Here is a 25343-nt window from a genome sequence, read left to right on the forward strand (position 1 = left end):
TATTAATGTATAGAGGGTATATTGGCCACATCATGGCTTTTGCACACAGTTGATATGGAAATAGATTGTACGAAAGGCCATTCAATCAAATTTAAATAACTTAATTTGACTTTTGATGTAGAAACTTAATCTAAAAACCTAATAAATACCAGCCACTGTAGGTAGATTTACCAGTACTGCTCTTTGATACTACTCTCCCAGCTCAGCCAACACTGTCATCTTAAGCATATGCTGTCAAAAATAAATGCAATCTGGAGAATAATACAATTTTTAAGTAGTTTATAGTTAAGATCAGGAGAGAACCTAGACAACGTTATGTATGTACCTTAACTCCAGTCCAAGAGATATTAAATCATGTGCTAGATATGCTGAATCTGTCACTTCATACATCCGTTTTGTTGTTTGTTTAGTTGTAGGAGGTGTGCTTGTCCTCATCAAAATATATAAAAATAGGCATTTTCTTTTTAAAAGGTAGATATGGTTTCAGCGAGTTGTTGTTCAGCACGTGTTGTTGCCCAGCTGGGTTGACAGCAAGCATAAATAGCACAGGAAGAAAGGACAAGAGGTGAGACACAGCAAGACAAGGGGTAATTACTCAGTTTGTGATCACTCAACACATTTCTTTAGACCTCTGAAGGTCTAAATTAATGCATCTTTTTGAAAAACAGAAAAAGGGCTTTGACTTGATTCATCAACACGAGCCACAACTTGAGAATTGACAATAATAAACCCATGCCCAAACATCTCAAATGTCTTTTAATGAGCAACGCATCTTTATATCATACGTCAGTCAGCATTGAAGTGCATTGATTAAAAAGTAAGTGCAAGTACAGATTTTGATGCATTCATTTTGACTAGAGGATTAAATTATTTGCAACGTCTCCCCAAAAATAGTCATTCTACAGGGGCACTCTGCAAAAGAAAACCGCTATAGTTGATGCTGTTTCTAACCTAAAAGATATATGCTTTTTTTTTTTTTTCCTCATTTCAAGCTTTTTAAGTTATCTCTGAGTGACAGTGTATAGGAGCAATTTTCATCTGCCTTCTGGTGTCAGTTCACTCCAGTCCATCAAACACAGCACTTTTCCTCAATATCACTGTCATGCTCCCTGACTAATTTCGCAGTGGTTTCTCAGTTTGCTTTGAGGATCACGGCAACTGAATCAAGCCAGCAGAAGCACAAAGTCTGTGAGAAGCACTATTTTAGTGCAATTGTTTCACACATGGTAACCTTGCCACCTAAAACTGGCTATCTCTGCATAGAGATGGAGTAGAGCTCTTATCGTACCCCTATCGATAGGCCTTTTAAGGAAGCGCCATTATTTGTGGTCATGTCACCAGAGCAAGGATAACAACATCTTTTGAGGTAATAAAAAACAAATAACAGCATGAAGTTATCCATTAAAATGCACTGTCCGCAGTATCTTGGATTCTGTCATCAGAATTTGGATAATACTTATTGAAACCATAAGGCTTTACGATAAATGCAACTTGGCCATATGATGGCAAAAGTCTTCAGTGGAGGCATTCCCCTTGGACTCTAGCTGCTCTCGGAGGAGGTGGGCGGTGCTGTGGAGGACGACCTCCGTCGGGACACTGACTGTGAGCGCTCAGGGCTATGTTTGTCATAAGGCTGGAGCTGCACCTCCAGGAAGTCCCTGTGCTGCTGGCTGATGACCTGGCTGATGAGTCCCGGCAGAGCCTGCAAGTTACTCAGTAGAGTCTCCAGCTTTGTCTCCAGCAGAGCAATCCTCTTCTCCATGTCCTCTCCTCTCTCATTCAAGTCCGAGATCATGTCATACATGATGTTCTGAGTCTGGAACAGGGGAGAGGAAACACGCTTAGCATGATCATTGCCCAAACTGGTGTTATTCTTTGATGGATAGTTCTGTTTGTGTCCATTATGAACAGATCTGGTTAGAGATAAAACCACATTCTTCTTCAATACTTAATAAATACAGTAAAAAATATGTAGTTGAAAGTGCGAGTGAGTTCATTCTGTAAATGAGAAGCGAGGAAAAAGAGGAGATTAACTTTCTCAACACATTCTGCTCAGACTGCAGACTCATTTTAATTAATGGAAAAAACCCCTTTGACTAGAGCGGCCATTACCAACTGTTAATTGTCTGACACAAAAGCAATTAAAGGATATGTTCAAACTTTTTCAAGTCTGTCTGAAAACAATACTCAAATGCCCATATGCACATTGAGCATTAAGCATTAATTGTACTGATGGGAAAGAGATTCCTTTCTAAAGCGATTTCAATGTAAGTGATGGGGGACAAAATACACAGACTTCACGCTGTGTAAAAATGTATTTTAAAGTTCAGCTGAAGCCAATATGCAGCTTCAGCAGTCTGCGTGAGACAAACGTCTTCCAAAGTCCCAGTTTTTTAGTTCAGTTTTTGTGCTTCAGTGGACCGTATTTGTTTGATGAGCTACGATGGAGGGACAGCAACACGAGAGAAGTCTGTGCTAAAAGTACAGGCGAAGAGCTGCAGCAAACAAATCCCTTTCAATGTACCTCCTGTATGGGTATGCAGGTATTGTTTTAAGCCATTGATGAAAAAAATGGATCTGACACGAAATGCCAAATGGGATATCTGCTTAGTAAAGAAAAGAAAGTATCAGTTATCAATAAGGGAAAAAAAAGCTGATTTGATAAGACAGATTTTACAAGTTCAAGTAAATGTTTGGTTTTTTAAAGGTACTGTTGTGAAATTTCCCAGTGACTGTCCCATTGTCCTCCTGTCTAGGGGGAGCAGAGGTTGGAAGCAGGAAAGTACATTCCACATTAAAAAAAGGTCAGGGGGTGTCAGAGTTACCCCCTGACACCCCCTGACCTTTACTCTCATCTCTTTATAAGCTACATACACATGGTCACACTACCAACATGCCCTCCAGTAACTATAAGCTGCACACACATAGCCATACAGGCAATATGACCTTTAGTAACTTCAGAAAACACACAAAATGAAACTTAACGCATCTCGTGTCAGGTAACACATAATTTACATATGGGGGGGGTCTAGCTATCTTCTCTTTCAGGGCGCTGTCTCCTATGGATTGGATGGGTCGTGTGCCAAGAGGCTGGGACCAGCCTGTGGTCCAAGGAGGGAGCACCAAAGTCTAAACCACGATGATCACCACCTGTTTTGACCAATCAGATAGCTGCACATTTCTTTTTAAAACTCTGGATAATCGTAAGTCAGGCACTCTCATTCTGGCGGGTGGTTGCAGCAAACTGCATGCAAACTGCGATTTCCCAAAAGAGTGAGATCCATGTCATGTTCTCTATTTCATCAGTGTGTTAATAAATATCCTTAACTGAAGACAGAATATCTCCTGACCTCTTTCTGCAAAGATGACCACGCTCACAGGGGTCAAGCTATTTTTATGCTTAATAGTTACAACCTTGAGAAGCAGCACTTTTCTGTCAAAGACTGTCTGACAAGGATAGATTTTATATGACCGGTTTACAAGAGTTCACATTTCCATGTAGACCAGAGTACATTTCGCCTATGACCTTGAGGGGACAGGAAAGGAGCCTGCAGATGATGCCTTCTGCCCCTTTGATGCATCAAGCATCTGTTCACAGACCTTTAAAAATACACTGTAGCTGCTGCATTTTAACTCCCGAGGTTCAACTCTTCAAAAATAGTCAACAACCCACTAAGAAATGCATGTCACATTTCGGATGAGCTGTGGGAGTGATGCTGCTGGAGGGCGGTTTCTGAGGTATTATTCAGCAGAGGACTAATAATCCCTGGCAGCCTGGAGGCAATGCCATCCATCACTTACCTTGTCCTCTTCTGATTTGAGGCAGGAATAATGGGATAGGTTGTTTATGTGAATCAGTGAGGACTAAAGTAGCACTGACACCTCTCATCCTGACAGCTAGTCACAGACAAGGGCGTTGTATTACTTACATAAACACTAATCTAATCTTTGATTTCTTGCCATGTGCAAATTTCTCAGCAGATCACATCTGTGATTCCACATTTAAACAGTTCATGTAATGATAACCAAATTCTTTCATGTATGGATGTATTATCTAATGCACATGCTATTCTTCCTCCATGCAGGCATACACGAGGACTGAATCAACCCAAGTCCGGGCCTCACTGGTAAATCATGAAATCTAACAAGACCACATGAAATAATGATGGCATAGAATGCTAAAGACCAAGAAAGGAGGCCTAGTAAACCACGAGGGAGCAAATATCATAAATAGAGGATGAAACTGATGCAACAAGAATATATATGGTCATAACAGATTCACAAACGGACACTATCAACCCATTTCTGCACAAGAGAATGAGAGAATTAAGAAAGAGAGGAGAGTCAGACATTTCAAAAAGCAATTTGCAGTTTGACGACATGTACAGTAATTCAGCCTGAAAGGCAAAGTGACGAAAATGCTGAGGAAAGAAACAACATCCAACCACCATCCACTGCATTGCTAAAGTCACATTAAATGACAAACCACATTCTGTATTAGACTGGAGAAGAGATAATGAGTTAAGGGGATACACTGGGATCTGAGGAATTTCACATCGCACTGCAGTGGTGATGCAGTTGCCAATGATACGTTCAGCTCTATTTAGCTCCATCTTTCCACAGGGAGCATGAAGGGACTGAGGCTACACTGCCCTCTGATGGTAACACACTCCTATAACAGGATCCAGCTGAGTGCCACTGGCAATAAGCCACCTTATCCAATGTCACATCCCAACTCTTCTCGCTGCTGTTTTACAGCACGAGGTGATTGGGCAATATTAACTAATACCGTTCATGACACGCTGGCTTGAATCCAGTTTGACTGTGGTCTACTTTTGAATGTCAAAGCGCTCTGCCTTTCCTCTCTTTCTCTGCCTTTACTTCTGGCTGAATCATCAGATCACAGTGTGTCTCCCTTCCCAGGTTACTGTTTCTGCTGTGTCAGGCTGGCAAGCTGCCTGGTCTTTCCCTAAGGTTTGTCAACTTCTGTTTAGTGCATCTGGAGACAAACATCAGAGAATACATATAGAGAAAAACGGCACAAACACAGAAGGGGGTTTCTTGTTTCTCTCATTCAGTAATTTTCAGGTGAACATGTCCCGGGGATAGTAGTTTACACTGCAAAATAAAATGTTATTATTTCAAACCCAAAAGATGAGAATCTCAGGTGAGTGCAGACAACCAGAATCATCACACAGATTCATTTTTAATCACCTTGTGAACAGCCTGTCTGTTTATTTGACACCTGTAGACTTTGATTATATTAGAAAAACACAACTAATTCAGCGAGTGAACTAGCATGCACTGAATTCAATCACACAAAGGAAAGAAGCTCGTCAGGATAGTTGTTTATCCTCATGTACAATGCAGCAGTAGTCTAGCTTACCTTAGCAAGGTCCACTAGTGAGTTTGCTTGGTCATTCAGCTTGCGTTGCTCCATTTTAACACTTCTCAATCTGAACACAAGACCATTCAGAACCCAATAAATTAACGCTATTAGAATTTTGTCATTAAATTTGTGCACACACAAGGCATACACACGGAGAACACTCCTAGGACATGCACAGAACGTGTGTAGAAAATGCAGGGGTCAGTCTGTTTGGTTGAGCTGCATGCAAGTGGAAAGGAGACCATGAGGGGAGGGGGGTCCTACTCAACCAATACATACAACCATATTAAAGGAATGAGGAGGACTCATAGTATCAGAGCACCTGTAAACATTGTTTATCAAGTCTTATAGCTACTTGACACCAAAAAGGAAAAAAAAAAGCCCACTCTACCTTTAAAGCTTTCCTTCCGGTTAAACCAACTTTCTCAATTTAAGTTAATGAATTATTTAGTCACCCAAAAGCCACAGCTGTCAAACATAATTTTAATTTAACATGCAGACTCACATTTAACCTTTTTGATTGCAAATATCTGTACATACTGCATCTTTTCCTTTTAAGACTTTCCAGCTTAAACAGAAAAAAAAAATCTGTGACATAAGAAGAAAAAAGTCTAATGTTCCTGCACAATTTACCGCTCAAAGGAATCCTGTTAATCTGACATCATGAATAGAAAATGATACCTTGCTTGTTAAAAAAAAGTCACAAAAGGCCACTTTTACATCAACTGCAAATCTAACTTGTAAAGTCTGCAGAAATGGACTCACCTACTCCATACAACATGCTTAAATAATTCACATCTCGTGTTCAATTAAGCTTCTGAAGCCTGTTTTTACTCATCCTCTCAGGGGGCTCAAAAACAGCAACTGTGCAGTATTGCAGCGTGTCGAGCACACGTGGTTTCGAGATATTAAAGAGTTTTTTTTTTCCCCTGAATCACCCACGCATGCTAAATTAAACTGGGCACAATACACAGACTAACATCATGAGGGCAAGTTTGCCGTTTCAGATCTTGCTGAAATAATTAAAAAAACAAACCCTATAACGACATGAATGCAGTATGAGGTGATCATTAGGTTGTGTGTGTATTGAAGGCAAACATTAATGCAGATCGGGTGGGGATTGAAGGGGCCGTTGGGGAGTCTGATAATTAGCTGCGATACGCCCATTCTCATGCAATGCAGGATTATTTCTGTTTTCCTGCAGACAGGCAGATGTGGAGCAAAGATGATCGGTCGGACCAACAGAGGGTGCCACAGGCACCACTACAGGACACTACAGGCAAGGGAAGATGTCCTGACTACTGAGGACTGAAATGCTTCACACAGGAGACTCTAAAGACAAGTACATGAATACTATTGCAAAATCTTATCATTCAAGTCAATTAATGAAACGAAAAGAAGGCATCTAAAATGACAAGAGATATTCAGTGTTGCATGGCTTTGCAGTTGATGTAAGACCTGCTAATATTACACATTTCACAGTTGGATGACCAGTAGCTCTCAGATGGGGTCGAAGCACAGGGCAGCTCGAGGTCAGGATGAGGAAGCCTGCTCGTCCTGTCTTTTAAATACGTGTCTCGTTCCCTCAATCAATCACTCCTCATGGGCAGTTCTCCTTTTGAATGGACACTCTAAATCTGCTTGATATTCATCAGGGGAAAACGGCAATGCAAAGCTTTTCAATACCCCACTAAATCAGTTAAGGCAATCGCAGTTCCTGCTGCGCCATATTTTTTTTCACCCCTCCTGACTTGCTTTCTTTGTCATGACCTCCGTTTACCTCAATGTGGAGAGAAATGATAATGGACAGGGCAAACATTCTGCAGCCTGTCCTTTACTTATTTATTTATTTTTTTCTTTCCGTCCCGGCTGACAGCTTCGTGCTGTCGGTCACAGTCGCAGCCTCTCAGGCTCAAATGGGATTGCTCGAAGGCTTTACCCTGACCTTCCTCTCAGGTCACTTTGCTGTTTCTCCAATCCACTGATCTCTGAGCTAACAAGCACTCACTGTCCCGCTTCATGCTATGATTCCCACTTCAACCTTGTGGATGGACAGGGACAGCATTCCCAAAGGGGATCTGACTGCGCTGAGACACTCGACTTAACAGATGTTATGGCCTGAAACTGTAAGACGTTCGGATGCACGTGTGCCACATCATGCCTGTGGTGTGGTAGAATGCACCATCCGAATGACCTCAGGAGTGTTTAATCTGCGTCTAATGCAAACTCTGCTAATTCTTCTTAGTGCAGAGAAGCATGACAGCTGTATGTCCGTGTTATTATGCTGCTTACCAGCCATGATAACACCAGATCAGCGTCTGTGCTACTGTGTCATCCAACAGAGAAATGGAGGAAAATGTGGCTGCAAATGTAGTAACAGGCGTAACAATGGTTCCACACGCCGAAAGATGACCCTGAGCCCTGATCTGTATGAACATGACTGCTAAGTTGTATAAAATGACTTGAGGGATATCATAAATCATATACTCGTGCTACTGCAGGTCTGTCTCCTGTAGAGCTCTAGTCGTCATCCTTCGGTACGTGAAAGCACAGTTGATTGGAGTTTAATCAGTGGCTTTCTGATTAAAGATCAAATTCTCATCACATCCATGCAGAAATGGAAAGAAAAACACCCTCCATCACCGATAATTGAAATTCACTTTATATGCATCTGTGGGTGTTTACAATGTGCAGCATGTGTCAATAACAACACTGAAAATGTGTTTGTGCTGGTTATTTAAAGCTGTTTGCATCACAAAATGCTGAAGATTGAGTGGAAAATGGGAGACTGATCTGTATCTTATCAAATTGACATGCTACTCAGCTGAACATACATCTAATAAAAACGTTTGCAGCAACTTAAATGTAATAATCTGGCAACATTATGTCTTGAAAAACAGTTGCAAACTAAACATTTTTTGTGGCATGAATTTCACTTATCAAATGAGGGAGTGTAATTTTTTAGTACATTATTGGGTTCAAGGACAAGCTCTCGTTAGCATGCAAACAACAGGTCTGTATCTACATGTGAGGCGAAGACTTACTTTCGAGCTCTATTGCATTGTGTCGACACAAACAGGAAAAAAAGGAAACATGAAGTAGACAAATGAATTATTACAACATCAGATAAACATATTCAGATGGCAAAATCTGTTTGCTCAAGTCTGGCTGCTGGAACCCTCATCTCTACACTGTCACCTCACCTCTGAACAGCATCAACTCTTTATTCTTCATTTACTTCCTCCTGCAACCAGTGTGTTATCTCTTTGTGTTTCTGAGAGCTGCAGCTCGGCTTGCTCTCTGAGTCTAATCCCTTTTTTTGTCCTGGTTATCAAGAATACAGTAAATCAAAACAACCTTCCTGTTAATTTCAGTAAACATTCACCAACGCAGACAATGCCTCAAAGCATCTATGGCTCCATTTAAAAACTGTCTACAGTTCACATCCTTTACAGTGACTGATAAGGACCTCTGAGAAAGTTTTTCTTGCAGCTTTGACCAGAGGAAACTGGTACGGTGATATCTGATTTGATGTTTACCATCGCCTCATGACAGGTCAAGGATGGCTGTAGGCCTTTTCCCCACCCTCCACTTGAGCAATCTGCTCGCTGTCAAGCCGCTTCCTGTCCTACATTTATCTCAATCCAAAGTTTACGCATCACACACTGCACCTAGGCTACAGGCAATACTTAAAACTCCCCAAGATAAGGCCTGTGAACACACCACTTCCTGAACAAAGCAGAATCTTTGTAAGATAAAGGTGTGACGGGAGGATGTTGACACCATGCTGAGTATTCGTCCTTGCACACAGAGCCGGATGTGACTTTTTCCCACTGAATCTGGTTGTGTATAGATTTAGCTTTAGCTCCAAGGGATTTCCATTATTAGGCTGTCCTAAAGAACAGGAGGTGGACATGAGACGTTGTCATCACCGCTGCGAATCGCCTGAATACAACAGCAAGGACATAAAGACTCAAAGCAACCGTGACAAAATGCTGTTAAACGGCACAAATCTGGATGCGGGTTGCAGCAGCAGCAGACAGTTTGCGTATTTCTCGACCTTGTAATCAAACATCCTAATGTCTTTAAAACATAAATGTATGTCCAAAAGATTCATGAGCAAATCAAAGTTGCACACAGGAGACCACAAAGACCCATATACATACATAAAACCACAGAAAGCAAACAAACATACAAAAAGGAGACACCTTACTTGAGTATAAATGTAAATATAAGAAAATCACTGTACATCTACTCACTAATTTGAATAAAGCACTGAGCTGATTGCCAGCAGTCACTGGCTGGATGTGCTTGTAAGCACAGTAGGTTGAAGAAAAACGAGGGAGATGAGGCTAAAATCAATACTGTTTTGGAGTTAGATAGCGCATCAGGAGTCCTCGGGGACCCACTAAAAGACTAGCTGACAGGTAAGTGTCTGACCAACCGCTAGAAAAGTAGAAAGCCAGCCTCTGAGGTCAGCATGCAAGCCGACATAACCAAGAGAGACACACAAGAGTCAATCTGACAGCAAAAGGTGAGAGAGAGGGGGAGAGATCAATATCATACTGCTGTGAATTCTGTAACTCCAGAATATTTCAAGGTAAAATTAGATTTTTTCCTTTTTATCAGGAATACCTCTGTAAAACTGAGGCCTCTGGAAGAATGACTGCTGCCACAACATTATGGGTGTTTTCCCATTCTCATGCAGAGAAAATGCCATTTTACACAGATAAAGTAACAAGAACCTCTGATGCATAAGCAAACTACTGAGGTAAATTTTGTCCCCTTGCATATTTTACCACTCTTGATGATGAAGAATCAACAGGCCAAGTCATTGTCACATCTGCAAATTTAAAGTTAGTCAACTCAATTGAAACATGGACATGACAAGAATTGTCAATAAGAGCAGCACACATATTTGCTACAGGTGTCAAACAATTCAGATTTCAGGTTGGTGTCGCAGCGGTGAATCAAGTGAACGCGCTGCTGGATAAAAAGGCGTTAGACCAACATGAGTGGTGAGGGTCGGGGTTCAGAGCGTGGTACCTACTGGTGAATGGCTTGGAGAAATTTCCTCTGGTGCTTCCTGACTCTGGCGTGGTCCATCTTCCTCACCAGTTTGGTGTTCTTATAGATGAGCCACGTCTCCCTGAGAACATTCGCAGCTGTGTTTTTCACCTAAAATGTGCAAAAAGATTTGGTCAAGAACCCAGAAAGGTGAAGTATCCATGATGTCAAACTAATCGAGTGCAGAGCTTTTGCTTACTCTTTTTGTTAGCTGGGTGTCCATCATAAAATTGTGGACATGTTTTTCAGCTTTGGTTAATTCCAGTTTCTTTGCCACCACAGCCACCACCAAGGCAGTGCAGCCAGCACCCTGTGAAATAACAAGAACGGACAGGCATAAATACACAACATGGATTTTCACTTATTTCATTTGCTTGTCAACAGTTTTTTTTTTCCCAGTTCTTAAATATTAGTGGCATATTAGTTACTTTCTGTCAGTCTGTCAGCACTTTAAGAGATACTGACAGGCAAAACAAAACTAACCCTGAAGCACTCAGGGTGCATTGCGTTGCTTTTCTCACCATAATGCCAGTCAGGAGACAGACTCCTTTCCCACAGTATGTGTTTGGGACCATATCCCCATATCCAATGGTAAGAAACGTGATTGAGATCAACCACATGGCTCCTAGAAAGTTGCTGGTTATGTCCGAGCTGTCATGGTACCTGTAATGAATAATAAATGCAATAGGTTGACCAACCTCAATGCATCTGAAACACTCCAGCTTCACCTTATGACTAAATCTCGTCTTAAAAAAAATTCAATAGAGTAATGAATGTGAGATTAAACACGCTGTCAGAATACTGCAGGGCTATAATCTTTTCTTGTAAAATCTTTCTATCTTGATGCTCAGACGCAGAGTGAGCTAAGAAGTGTGTACATTATCTATTTTTACGCCTTATCTATGTTTCATGCTGAGCAGTGCAGCATAGCGTGAGAAACTGATCCAGGCACCTCTCACAGGCTCTCACAGTCCATGCAGCAATGATCCACAGCGAGATGGTGAAGACCAGCAGCACGGTGCCAGGACAGATGGTCATGAGGGTCTTCATCACGAAGCGTGTGTTAAAGTTAATCTTGTTGAGTGCACCGATGCTGCGTGACGAGGCGTCCGTGAAGAGCTTGCTGTGCAGCAGCATGACACGAGCGATGAGGTACAGCCGCAGGAACATGGGGATGGACAGAATGATGTCCACATCTGCATCCGTCTTGGATGCCACGTAGGTGAAGGCCAGGCGTGCTGACCAGGTGAAGGTGTAGTTTCCTGGGATGGGGTGAATGGCGCACACCAGGATCTCCAGGCAGATGAAGAAGATGCGCTCATATGTCATGGCTATCCTCCAGTCATCAGCTGCATTGTCCACCATAAATAACTGCAAGGGAAGGGCATGGTGAGGCCGACGGAGGGTAAAAAAACATCTAACATTTCATCATGGTGACACAGCAAGCTACGGGAAATCATTAAACCCCATTAAACAATAAGTCACAAATAGCCCCCCCCCACCCCCCCCCCAGTCATTAAATCACATTTCTGAGTCACATTTTCCATAACATTGCCGGGACCGACCCGGAAATTTCGGTACCGACCCGGAACTTACCCGGGACCGACCCGGAAATTTCCCGGGACATTGCCGGTACCGACCCGGAACTTACCCGGGACCGACCCGGAAATTTCCCGGAACTTTGCTGGGACCAATCCGGAACTTAGCCGGGACCGACCCGGATATTTCCCAGAACATTGCCGGGACTGACCCGGGTTCGGGCCCGAGTCAATCCCGGGTCGGATGCTGAAAAACTGATTCATACCTTTAAGCAAAGCTGACTCGACCCAGCTGTTACTATCATTATTAATATCATCAGTGTGTGTGTCTCGGGTCGGATCCCGGGGCACCGATCCTTCCCGGGGTTATTGATATCGTTATTATTATTATTATTAGTATTAGTAGTAGTAGTAGTAGTAGTAGTAGTAGAGTGTGTGTCCCGGGTCAGATCCCAGGTCGGATCCCGGTCGTAGATGCTGTAGTGATTCTGTAGTTGGTGTACTTAGCAGGAGCCCTGCTCTTGTTTCTCTTCAACATGAAGGCTTCATTGCCTCATTTGCGAGCCTGTCGCCACATATAAGGCAGAGCGGGCTTGGTGCGTGAGAATCACTTGAAGCGATAAATCTGTATTTTAAGTAGGACTGCTGATATTGTCTCTTAAATGCAACTTTGTTTTTCTTGGAAGTTGTAGGTTGTTCTTCTTCTTCTGTGCCATCATTTGGCCTTTTTTCCCTTTCCGAAGAAGCTCTCCGGCGACGTTTTTTCTTTTTAAACTAATTTTTGCTAGCTCTGGGCTTACTTTTTACTACCATATCACGAGACCGAGACGGACGGTTTGACATGCGCACAGAGGCACAGGCGGATGCATCTGATTTTCAAAATAAAACTTCTTTCAGACTCTGATGATCAATAAAATACTTTTTGTTCAGTCTGTCTGTGCGGCTCGGTACCATATGGCCCACGGACCGGTACCCGGTGGTTGGGGACCGCTGTTATACAGTATATGAAAAATATGACAATTTTCAAGAGAATAAAATCGAAAGAAAATAAACAACCGTTTACATAGTTAGGACACTTCACTCATTCAAGGCCAAACTTTGCCCTCAGATATGTCCAAGGATATCTTATAAAGGCTGCAACCCTGAAATATCATGCCTTTGATTTTCTGAATATGTTTTCCAGAGATCAACAAGATGTCTCATATGATTTCATATTTTATTCTGCCTTGTAGCCATTTGTTTCTATTAATTTCTGTATTGTATGAAAGTCATGACTATCTGAAGCTTCAAGCATTGTCAAGTTTGATTTTCATATGACATTGAAGTGAATGGAAAACAACGCCTGCCTGGAAGGTGCAAAGTAATGATTAATCAGTGAATTAGACGATTGCCAGAAAAATATTGCCACTATTTTGATAACTAATTAATCATTTATGTTATTTTTCAAGCCAAAATAATAAAAAAAAAATATGTCTCTGGTTCCAACATCTCAAATGAGAGGATTTGCTACTTTTGTTTGCCATGTACATCATTGTAAACTGAATATCTTTGGATATTTGACTTTTGGTTGAACAAAACAAGACATTTGAAGATATCACTGTGGGCGATGGGCTCTGTGGTCTAGAATTCTATTAATGGCAATCCAATAAATGGCCAGAATTACATGTGATGGTATGTAAATACACAATTCATAGTAAAATAGGCCAAAGCAAATTTATGTCTCTGAATTATGCCAAAAAATTCCCCCCCTACTCTGTTTCTCTCTCACAAAAACACAAAAATAAAAAAATAAGTGTTACATTAACTGCATGCAGCGAGCATTTTTAAACTTCAAAGCGTTGCACTGATGAGAACATCTGCCGCCTCCACATTAGCATTAGGTTCTGGTCGCCTGGCCACCCCGACCAGAAGGTAGGCCGTTCCGCTGGGGACTTCAGTGTGGGTGGATTTCAACACCCTCATCACTCTTCTCCACCCTGTCCTCTATCTTTTACAGCTGCTTCCTCACATACTCCTGCACCTTCCTCTTGTTCATCCCCTCCCTTCTCTTCATCACTTTCAATCCAATCTACGGGGCGCTTGTCTTCGACCAGAAGATTCACTGCTCCATGTATTCACCCTGAACTAATGACTGAGCCTGTGACTGCCACCACCAGCTCATTCACAGTGATCCCTGATCATCCTTATAGTCATAGATACACTATCTCAGTCTTGCTCCTCTCACCAGGGCTTATATTTGCTGGTGCAGGTTGAGGATTAAATGCTATCAAACTGTATTAACTTCCTCTACATTTGTCAAATAATTCCTCTCTTTGACACGCCACACTGATATTCCTCCACAGCTACTCCTGCTCTATCCACTCAATCACCTCAAGGTCCTCTTCCTGTGAACAGGCCGTCGCAACTGGCGGTACGTATTTCACAAAATATTGCTGTCAGCAACAATACAAGTGATGTTTCCCGCAGGCTGTTTTTGCCACGAGAGCAGAAGCCCTTCCAAAGGAGAGAAAAGGAAAACTGCACATGATTACATTTTGTCAGAAACCTCCTTAATATGCTTGGTAATCAATTATACGATGTCCAGTGACTTCTCAGGATTTAATAGAAAATATGCACATGCAAGTGCAATGTTTCTGCTTACAGTTCAGCATCTCTGGGAACAGGATTGTGCAAGTGTGTCATTTCAATTTTTAGTGATTTTTTTTCCCACTCCACAAGTACCCACTGGTAATATCCATGAAGCAGAATTTAATATATATGTTAAAGTTTAGGGGTGGCACGGTGGCGCAGCAGGTAGTGCGCGTGCCTCACAGCAAGAAGGTCGCCGGTTCGATCCCTGGGTTGGGCAGGGGCCCTTCTGTGTGAAGTTTGCATGTTCTTCCCGTGCATTCGTGGGTTCTCTCCGGGCACTCTGGCTTCCTCCCACAGACCAAAAACATGCTCATTAGGTTAACTGGTGATTCTAAGTTGTCCTTAGGTGTGAGTGTGAATGGTTGTATGTCTTTGCATGTTGCCCTGCAATCGACTGGTGACCAGTTCAGGGTGAACCCCGCCTTCCGCCCAGTGACAGCTGGGATAGGCTCCAGATTGTGTCACCATATCAGGGTTTTATTTTATAGTTTCTGCAGGGGTCAATTTGTCAGAAAAAGTACACCTTTACAGTTATTAGGAATTGAAAATATTCTGTCCAAAGAGCATGCCTTTTTTACACAAGCAAACAAATGCCTACAATTTTTTCTGCACTGTAAAAGAACTACAGTAAAGTTAACAGAGTTAACATATGATAAAACACATTACAGTGCAACCCAACCAGTTTTACTAAAGCATGAAACCCTGATGGTGCTGAGGCGTCGCAGCAGCCACAGAGCTGCTGGCTGTTGGTTTAAACATTAACAGTTGTAATAACAGCTCATAGAGAGCAGCTGGAATTCTTACTTCACAAAATGCACCAGTTTTTATGTTTATCATAATTTTTGCAATTGCTATTTCCACTGCTAATGTGCCATTCAGGCTCTGTATATAAAAAAAATTGTCCCATTAACACACTAAGCTGGAAATCAGAGCTGAGCTGAGGAATCAGGGGGTTGGGTGTTGCAGTTTTCTCTGTGTCAAACTAAATATCAGTAACCTTGAGAAGGGAACAGTGTTAGTTTTCCTCCCCATCCCCATAATTTCTGTACAGTCCCATAACTGTTTAGATCTGATATATACTGGATATATCGATTTATCAGTCAAAACAGCAGTTTTAATTCTATGAGTAATAAAACATTCAGAATATTCAACACGTACTGGTGGCACACATCACGACTCGGCATTTTGCCAGCTCGTCTCCATTTAGTTTCATTTGTAATTTCTCATTATAGAAGTAAAAAACTGTCCCACTCCTGGAGGGCTAATGGGATCAGTGACCTAGATTGTAAATTTAGCAGTGATATGTTACATAAAAATTGAATTGCTGAAACAGTCATATTTCTCCCATCGAAAAGAAGTCCCTATTCAACATGTTCAAGGACAAAGAGAGCACATGGAAAAATCAATAATATGGCCTCTTTTCTCACAGACATACATGAATGCTCCACAGCTTGACAGCTTTGAAGGCGCCCTGACACTACAGGCGCCCGCTTCACTTCAACACACAAACTGCACTGAACCACAGCGCACGCTTATTATAGCTTCTGAGCCAATTATATGTCCAACAGCCACTGCGGAAGAAATATCAACTGTCAACAAGCTGGCACATGACAAGCAAAACAGCATAAGGTACAACTAACACATGTCCACGAACAAATGTGACAACTGTCCCACAAAGCCTCATTTATATTTATTTAAAAGCTACAATCAAAGTTTCCCCCAAACACAGAAAACACGTGAATTAAATTTTCAGAGGCAGTTGTTCATATCAAATGAGCGACACTGAGCTCCTTTAACAAACTGACATCTGTCAGAGAAGTGTGTAACTCTAACCACAGCTCGCCTTGTTCGGCTTTCCAACTGAGTGTAATGTAGACACGGAAACACAAGCTGTGACTCCTCTCTGCTACGGTTTCTTACTTACAGAATTAGGCCTCTGAAAGCAGCTAAATCTATTGTTTGCACACAGCACAACCAGCGTTTTATTTTACATTTCAAACAACAAACCTGCCATGTCAAAAGCAGTTACAAAGTTTGTTACCTCAAAACAATGTAATTAAACATTTAAACGCAGGTTGCATAAGGAAAGCCTACTTGGTGGGTAGAAGCAATTATGGTAATGGATGACCTGAAACACAATACTCAAGGGCCCTTTACCTCAGAGCATCAAATATTCCATGCTAGCAGCAGAACCAACAGTTATGACGGAGAGGTGGAGGAAGCTACATCTGCAGTGGAAAAATAATAAACTGTGTGTTTTCAGTGGTGTCAAAAATATGATAGAGAGGAAGATGCAGAGAGTCAGGCATGAAGACATGCAGCTGATGAGACAGGACGCTTTTAAATTAGTTACAGGAGGCTGACAAATCATTTAAACGCAGCAAGTAAGGGGATTTTAAATGGGAAGTAACTTAATCACAGTTAAATCCATGTCTACAAAGGCTGACAGTGACTTAGAAGGCTGCAGTCTGACAGTCAAACACAATGATATGGGAGTTTAAAGCAACACGACAACAAGTAGAGCTTTAATGAGGACAAATGATCTCTACCCAAATGAATATGTGTTGGTCAAGTTACCAATTGTTTTATTATATTTTCACAGATATAAAATAGAAATGAAGAAACTGCATGCACAGTTATTTTCCAGAAAGCCTTAATCATAAGGAGGTGAGTCAGACACACGTCTCAAGATTGACAATAGTAAGGAAAGTCCTATGGAGGGGGTGGTGGTCTCTGAAAATCATGACAAGGTCAAACTCACACAAACTGCATCAACAAAAAAGACCATCAGTGTTCAAGCTGAAACTTACAAATGTGCTAAATAGAGTATAAAGTAAAATGAGGAGAATCTGTCAGCTGATTTAGATACTTAAGCACTAAAGTACAACTGAGGCTGATGGGAATGTCACTAGTTTTGCAGATATCTGAGAATTTGACCTGATGATGGTGCTAGATGAAAAGTTAAAGGATCACCAAAGTTACTACGCTTAAGCCTGAGGGGGACGCCGATATGTGCACCACATGTAAATCCATTCAATAGCAGTTGAAACATTTCACTCAAAACCACAAACTTTGACCTCATGGTGGTGCTAGAGGAAGTCGGGGGGTCGCCAAAATCAGTAGGCTTCATCCTCTTGGGACCATGAATGTCTCTGCAAAGCTTGTGAGACATTCATCCAATAGCTGTTGAGACATTATAGTCAGGACTGAAGTGTTGGACCAACTGACCGATACTGCTATCCATGAAGCCAATCTGGCTGCATGGCTAACAATTCAGCAGCAACATTTCTGTCCAGAGACAGTGTCCATCAAACACTGGACAGCCTAAACTAAGACAGAGATGGAAAACTCCAAGCCTGAGCAAATCAAAACGAAACAGTATGTGTTTTTTCTAATTTGGGTGAATTGACCCTTTAAGTCCTTTTTTATGTTTAGGAATTTTTATGTTCTTTAATCTATCACCTTTATTTTGTTATATGCACACACACACGCCTCTGCATTGTACAGCAGAGAAGAAACAGCCAGTGCGGTGAACATATCGAGCCGTCACTGGCTTCTCTCAGACATTCAGCTTCTTCTCTGATGGACAGTCTAATCACTCAGAGTGCATGCCCCTCGCTCATCATGGGAAAGTTTCATTCATGTCAGGTTGAGAGACGACACAGCAGAATATGTCCCAAGATCATTCCCTGCCTGTCCTGCGTCTACGCTGTGCAGTCTCAGAGGGGCTCACTTGGTGATGCTAGCTGGGTTGGTTACTGGTTTCACTACGCTCAATATAACTAATGGAGTCCAGCTCAATATTTAATCTGTGTAATGTGGAGATGGGAACATATATCTTGTCACTGAGAATGAAATCGCTCAATCTCATTAGTGAATTAGGTTGAGAGGTTCAGCCCAATTAGACATTAATGCAATACTTTATTTATGATATCAAAGTGAGCCACTAAGAGACCACTTTGCTGAGTAAATCTGAAGCTGTTGCAGTTTCAGCTTGTTTTTGTTTCTGAAATTAAGTCTCACATTTGCATATACATTCTTCTATTCAAGCAACAGAGAGCCCCTTTGAGCCAAAGCAAAAGCTGCTATAAATCTTTCTTTTAAGTGTTGCTGCTGCAGCCAAGTTGCTCACGTTAATGATCTAAAAACCATTGGCATGTTTGAAGTTGCATGCAGGGCACAATTTAGTAAATGCCATCAATAAGTAATCTGTAGGATTCTCAGCTCTTTGGGAGGCTGGGTGTCTCTGGCCTTGAAAGGCAGTGAAAACACTGAGGTCACCAGCCAGTGGTGGTTATCTGACTCCAGTCTGGAGTCTCAGGTAGAGGACAGATTTCACTGTGAGAAATGCAGAGCATCTCCTGCAGTTACACCATATCTCTGACACGTACACACCACCCAGGGGCGGTCTGACAAGCACGGCCAAGTTTGGCTTTGGCAGGATTCGCTGGCACGGTTTGGGCGATGTGTTGTTATTTTATCTTTTCTGCAGATTGTAAAATGTAATACTGTGTGACTGTGAAACATCAGCGCCGACTTTTATCACGAAAGTACACATCAAAGGCAGAACAGCCCCCAAAGCATTTTGCATTAGTTTAAGAAAACTCAGCAGAACTGTCATCACAAGGTACAACGACACAGCAATGGCCTGAACACAAATGCCCCTCGGCGAAGAGCCTTTGATGTGAGAAGAAGAGAAAACTTTCAGCACAGCTTCTGTCTGTTTGGGAATAAGGTGAACTCATCAACCATCTCAGCAGCAGCGAGCAGGAAGATGCTCCCAGCTCGTAGCTCATATCAGACTTTGACAATGACAAATCAAAGTCATGAGGCAGCTACAGACTCTAACCTCTCCATTTCCACTCATACTGTACAGTAAGTCGCTGCCTGCCAACACAGCAAACTCAACTCCACTAAAAAGTCTAAAAATTCCTCCGGCAGATATCCAGCTGTCGACAAAAGGCGTGACGGGGACTGAATCAGGCTGATAACATTTCAAGGAGAAGCACAAAAAAGACGCTGAGCAACATCGGCATGTGCAAGAGGATTAAAGACTAATATTATTTCTATTAATTGTAGGCGCTGGGACAAATGTAAGGACATTTAGCAGGACATGGACACACTGTCTCTCTCTGTTAATGCACTTGACTCAGTAGGACAGCCATCACTGCCACTGCAGCACAGCAGATGTATCCCTAAACAATTCAAATGACAGCTGGTGTCCACCATCTATCCTGTCTGACCTGACCTTTTGAGTTTTCAGTCACTTCGAGGAGAAAAAAACACTTCATGTTGTTATACCCGATAAGGAACGAGAGGGCACAGTCTTTACCGAGTTTGACAAGTAAATCAGTTCTAAGGGGCCAGAAGTGCTGGGGAAATATTTCATCACCCTGACTTATGCTTCTACATCTGACAGGCATCTGTGAGTACACATGGATGTGCATGCATAATCTATTTCACTGCAGGAGCAAAATTTCCCACATGGAAAAGTACACTTTAGAAACAGCACTCTACTGATATTACAAACACTTTTGGCCTGCGCACAGCATTAATACACAAGCCACAAACCACGGGCATTACATTATACTGAATAATACAACAGTGGATAGAGTGTTAAAAGTGTATTTGATGCAGTGTTTCACCAAGGAGATAGCACTACATATCGAGTCAGGAAGTTGGTGTTTTAAATGGACACTCCACTGATCTGATTTTACATGTCAATTTACCAGTCATTGTGAGTACAGCACGGTCTAAGAAGATAGTTGTATAATGTGACTCTGGAAGAGCTTTGAAAAGTCTGAGGAAATGACTCGAGCAATGTCACTTCAGTGTATCAGCTTGGGGTTAGAGATTTCAGATTTTTAAACAGAGGGAACTCCATCAATTTCACACGTCAGAGTCCGTCTGCAGGTGTTGGGGAATAATACTGCATACTGTATGTGAAAATGTTGGATAAAGCCTTTTGTGGCTCCAGGGGGAGCCGATTTGAGCGATTGCCTCAGGTGATATCACTTGAGTGAGATGTGAAGTTCCCAGACCTCTGCTGCCCGCTCCTCATCTCCGTCTGAGGCTAGAGGTTCGAGGCCACATTAGCCGCCACTCCCACAACTCGCCTGAATCTCTAAACCAGCCGTTAGAGGTTGGGTTGGATTGTGGGTAATGTAGGAGCCAGGCTTTGACAAGGAAGAAGAAAGCATGGAATAAAAAAGACCATCTTTGAATCTTTTGATTTGGAGTCGGAGTCTGACTGCGATGTCAAACGGATGGGGAACTCTGTTCAGAGCAGCTGTCTGATAAAAACAAAGATCATGGAGTTTGAAAAACGTGACATTTACCAGAGTATAATAAACAATAAAGCTGATCAGATGCAAATGAAAGAAGCGCAGAGAAAATGTAAAGGAAACACACACACACACATCCAGAGCCACTGTGTGTGTGTGTGTGTGTGTGTGTGTGTGTGTGTGTGTGTGTCATTAGCAAGATAGATTTAGAATTAATTTGTGTGTGTGTGTGTGTGTGTGTGTGTGTGTGTGTGTGTGTGTGTGTGTGTGTGTGTGTGTGTGTGCAAGCACATATGTCAGTCTGTGCGCACCAAGTAATGACAGACTACCAACAACAGGCACAAAAGGCCCTCAGGCAGGGAAGGAAAGGAGCAGCTGGTGTAGTGGAAGTTAAAGCATAAACACTGTGAACTGGATTTAAATAGTAAGGCAGAGTCAGCTTCCAGGAACTGGCTGATCCTTCGTTCCAAAGGGGACTTGATGAATAAGAAAAGGGAACTTATAATCAATTTGTACATCTAGAGAGAAGCAGAAGGGAGTGAGTAAGACTGCAGTGATGCAATGATGTTTTCTGATTCGTTTAAGTGTTCAGGCTTCAACGTTTGAATAAATTGTATATATATCATTGTGGAGAGGGGATGTGTGGTGAAAAGTGCATTGTGGTAATCAACTGTGAGGCAAACAATTGCCTTGATAAAGTTTTCTAGGTCAGCAAAAGAGGAAATGTCTTTATCGTGACGAGAGAGCTATCCAGGGTGAAAAATGTTTTGGATATTGACGTGCCTGTCAGAGGAGTCTGGATCAAAGAGGTTTGAAACAGCCTTCCGGTGGGGTAAATGTGCAGCTACTGACAATTAAACAAATGGAAAGAAAAGCTCGTTTTAGAGCTAAAATGAAATTTTCAGCGCATCTGTGGAGAAGGAAAGAATATTGCATCACAGCTATTTTTAATGTGAAAAACGGAGGATTTAAGCTTCTGAAAACTGTCTTCATCCCCATATTTCTGAATACAGACGTGCTGCTGGATCATGACAGTAAGACATGACGAACAGCGACTGCGTAGCACAATTGAGAGCTAAAGCATTTAACTGGTTTATTGTGAACAGGGACCATAAAAGTACAGCTGAGCCACGACTGTCAATTTCACACAACCTGTTATAAAAGTCACTAAATGGAAACCTGCTGCGATGAAGAATGCACCTTTGCTCTCTATTAGTCACAACTAAATCGTTACATTATTCAGCATCAAGCAAAGTTTGCACAAGCAAGAGGTGAAAAAGCTGAGTTTATGAATTAAATAATTCACACAGGATTAGAGCTGAAGGAGCGGAGGCCTAGGAAGGGAAGAATGAATCTAGAATATGATACTCTCATGCAAACGTACAGTATGCTTTCTAATTTATAAACAGCTGCTGGGAACTGTCTGCACGGGAAATGAAAACACTTCTGCTATGCATTGAAATATGGTAATGATGTCTGTGCATTTCTATCATCCCTCATAAAGAAAGGTTTACAATGAGACATCTGAAAGAGGGCGACACATTTTACTGTTGGGCTATTTCAATGACTGATACTCCCCTGGGACTTGTAAGCACTAAATATACCAACAAGGCTGATGAATATACTGCAGCTAAAGCAAAATATAAGAACCTTATGTTTTGTCCAAATGTAGCATGTTTTACCCAAACTTCCTCTATGTCTTGAATAACAGCATATAAAAAAAAACAGCTTGATCAGCTCAAACAATTTAGCTAAAGGCATTTAAAAAAACCAGCTTGTTTAAAAGTAAGAAAATCCATTAACATGATTAAACAGGGGGTTGTTGAAGATTGGGGGGAAATGCCTGAGCTGTGTCTCTGTTCAAATGAAGTTTTCCTTTTAAGTTGATTTAATTAAAACAAAAGAAAAGATCTAATACACGAAAGCTTTCTGGCAACATACAGTCCCCCATTAATTCTGTGGCTGTTCGACAAAAGACACAAGTGCTGAAGCACAGGAAGAACTGTAAGCAATGCAACAATGCTCTGAGGCAAGGTCATAAAACTGTCCAAGTGTTGGAACATCTCAGAGGAGCCTGACAGTCTGAATCCATCCACTGAGCCCTGTGAGGAGTTCCTAAATCTGATCCAAATGTGTAACTGTTAATGTGGCTTCAAAAGATAATGATCAGTCCACTACAGCCATTCATGCAATCGCAGGGCTGTATAGATTTTCACTTTGGAATGAAGAAAATAAAAATAAATAAAGTTGTTGCAGCCTTCCCCAAATTTCATGCTGGAAATCCAATTTGAGTAATTACGCTGTCCCGCGCCACAGAGAAACTGAAATTTAACACTTCACTTGCTTTCACAAGAACTTATTTGCTTTGGTAGATTCGAGGTCAATAAAAACATCTTTTCTAACCTGCGAATGCTCGGGGCATTTTCGACATGCAGACACATTAAACTGAGCATTTACTTAACGTGATGAGACATTCACTGTTAGAGCAGACGACTGACCCTTCAACATCAGCAGTTAAAGAAGAAAAAAAGAGCGTTGCCACATTACCTGTATCTCTCTTGCATGGTATATGATAATCAGCCCCAGGAGAATGATTGTAGAAAGGCTTATCAGGCATTTTAGAGCTAATGAATACAGGGACTCCTGGAAAAGAGCAACAACACTAAAGCCAAACAAGACACATCATCATGACATAAAATCACATTCCTACATGCTGCTAAATGTGTGACACAAATCTGGAAGAAGAATACAGGTAAATAAGAATTCTGCCTGTTAATGTGCACTGCAACAAAACCTGACCAGTGATATCTTTGTGTTTTATTGGGGTTCCCCTTCATGGTTGGACAGCAGTGGGCCTTTTGGCCTGCGTGTGACAACGTGACTACACGGGACACTTTGCAGTGAGCCCAGACTTCTGTTGCCTCTTATTTAAAGTGGCTGCTTTTCTATAACGCTTTAGCCATAACTTTGCTTTTAATTATTATCTAATCGAAATTGCTTGCTGCCACTAAATCAACTCTGAACGGCGTGGGCTTTGAGAAAATACGCACCTTTCCATAGGCTCCCCACGAGAGTTCAGTCTCTATAACCATAACAACGATCCCAAACATCCCAAAGATTAAAGCATAGTCGCTGAGCCGCTTCCTTTTCTCAAACAAGGCCCTCCTGTGTCCGAGCTTTTCCCCAATGTTCTGGTTTTTCTTTTTACCCGATTTACCGCCGCTGTGGCTGCAGCCTCCCCCTCCGTCTCCCGATGCGTAAGGCATCAGGGTGGTAGAATTATTCTCCGGCTTTGATACTAAAGTGTCCGACGCATCTGCGGCTGAGATAGGCTGCAAGGGCTGGGACTCGGAATCAAACTCGTGTATGTTTCTGCGGGACGAGCTCAAGTTGCTCAGCGGCCGCATTACGCCGCCGTTGTATCTGCAGCTGCTCATGGCTATTTCATTGTAGGAGTTACTGTCTTTGTGGCTGCTGCCCAGGCTGCCCCGCTGCCGATCGCGGCAATGCTGCTGCTGCTGCTGCTGATGGTGAGGATGATGATGCCTGGATGAACTACCATGACTAGAGGGTGTGAACTCGCAGACGCTGTACTGGCAACCTTGCCTCGAAGACGTTTCCGAAGGTGTCCTTAAAGTTCCCACAGTGGTCGGCGACGTCCCGCGAAAGATGAGGCTTTTTCTCGCATCACAGGTGCAGTTATTGCAGGTGCAGCATTGGTCGTGCTGCTTGCCGAGCCGATCCTCCCGCCCGCAGTAGTGCTGGTACTTACAGTGCTGGAGCTGCTGCTCTGGAAAGAAATCGTTCTGCAGCTGCAATGGGGTTTCCATGTCAGTGCTGCTGTTTAAAGCAGCAGTCGGGTACCATAGAGCACCCGACGAAGGGCGTTATGGTACTTACGGGAGGACAGAGCCGCTGCATGAATAGACCCATTTCGGCTCCGGTAGAATGTGAGCGGAGGCTCCGATTGGGCAGAGGGGACCAAAACAACTGGCTCGACGTCATGAACAGGTTGCAACCATGGGATGTGAAGCCCATCCTTATCTCATCAGGACCAACATAAACTATGTAGAATTCTTGCTTTTTTCATTTTTGCAGATCTACCTGCACTTTACAGAACAGAGAGACTTCACCTCTCTCTGAAGCTGCAGTCAAAAATAAAGTAAAAAGTTCACATTCAAACATATGAAAAGGGTATTATCTCCTTTTTTAAAACTGGTTTTGCATGTCACACGTCAGCATTCTGCATTGTAACACCCACCAGCCCGGCCTATTCATAAATTTTTGAGCTGATTCCCCATGTATTGACTTCATAGGAAACACACGTAGCTCGCTGACACCCCTGATTTACAAGGTGCTGGTTCCATTCAGCTCATTGGACGCTGACCATGTGACAGTGCAGGCCTGCAGCACCTATATGGCCGCGGCTCGTGT

At 42.3% G+C, this 25343-nt stretch overlaps 1 protein-coding gene across 3 annotated transcripts; it reads right to left on the bottom strand.

The window, feature by feature from the left end:
• Nucleotides 1-998: 998 nt before the first annotated feature.
• Nucleotides 999-24861, bottom strand: kcnn2 (potassium calcium-activated channel subfamily N member 2). Of its 3 annotated transcripts, XM_070989597.1 has the most exons (9): nt 23960-24861; nt 23457-23552; nt 11409-11827; nt 10978-11119; nt 10656-10766; nt 10440-10567; nt 8434-8442; nt 5387-5456; nt 1411-1816 (listed from the first exon to the last, which is right to left on the bottom strand). In XM_070989597.1, the coding sequence occupies exons 1-9, from the start codon at nt 24737-24739 to the stop codon at nt 1541-1543; spliced, it is 2031 nt and encodes a 676-aa protein (XP_070845698.1). In that variant the 5' UTR covers nt 24740-24861; the 3' UTR covers nt 1411-1540. The 3 variants fall into 3 exon arrangements, with proteins under 3 accessions (XP_070845696.1, XP_070845698.1, XP_070845697.1); XM_070989595.1 differs by lacking the exons at nt 5387-5456; nt 8434-8442 and having other exon boundaries at nt 999-1816; XM_070989596.1 differs by lacking the exons at nt 5387-5456; nt 8434-8442 and having other exon boundaries at nt 1652-1816; nt 23457-23549; nt 23960-24803.
• Nucleotides 24862-25343: the final 482 nt, after the last annotated feature.

Source organism: Chaetodon trifascialis, chromosome 20 (genome assembly GCF_039877785.1).
Source record: "Chaetodon trifascialis isolate fChaTrf1 chromosome 20, fChaTrf1.hap1, whole genome shotgun sequence".
Classification (NCBI taxonomy): domain Eukaryota; kingdom Metazoa; phylum Chordata; class Actinopteri; order Chaetodontiformes; family Chaetodontidae; genus Chaetodon; species Chaetodon trifascialis.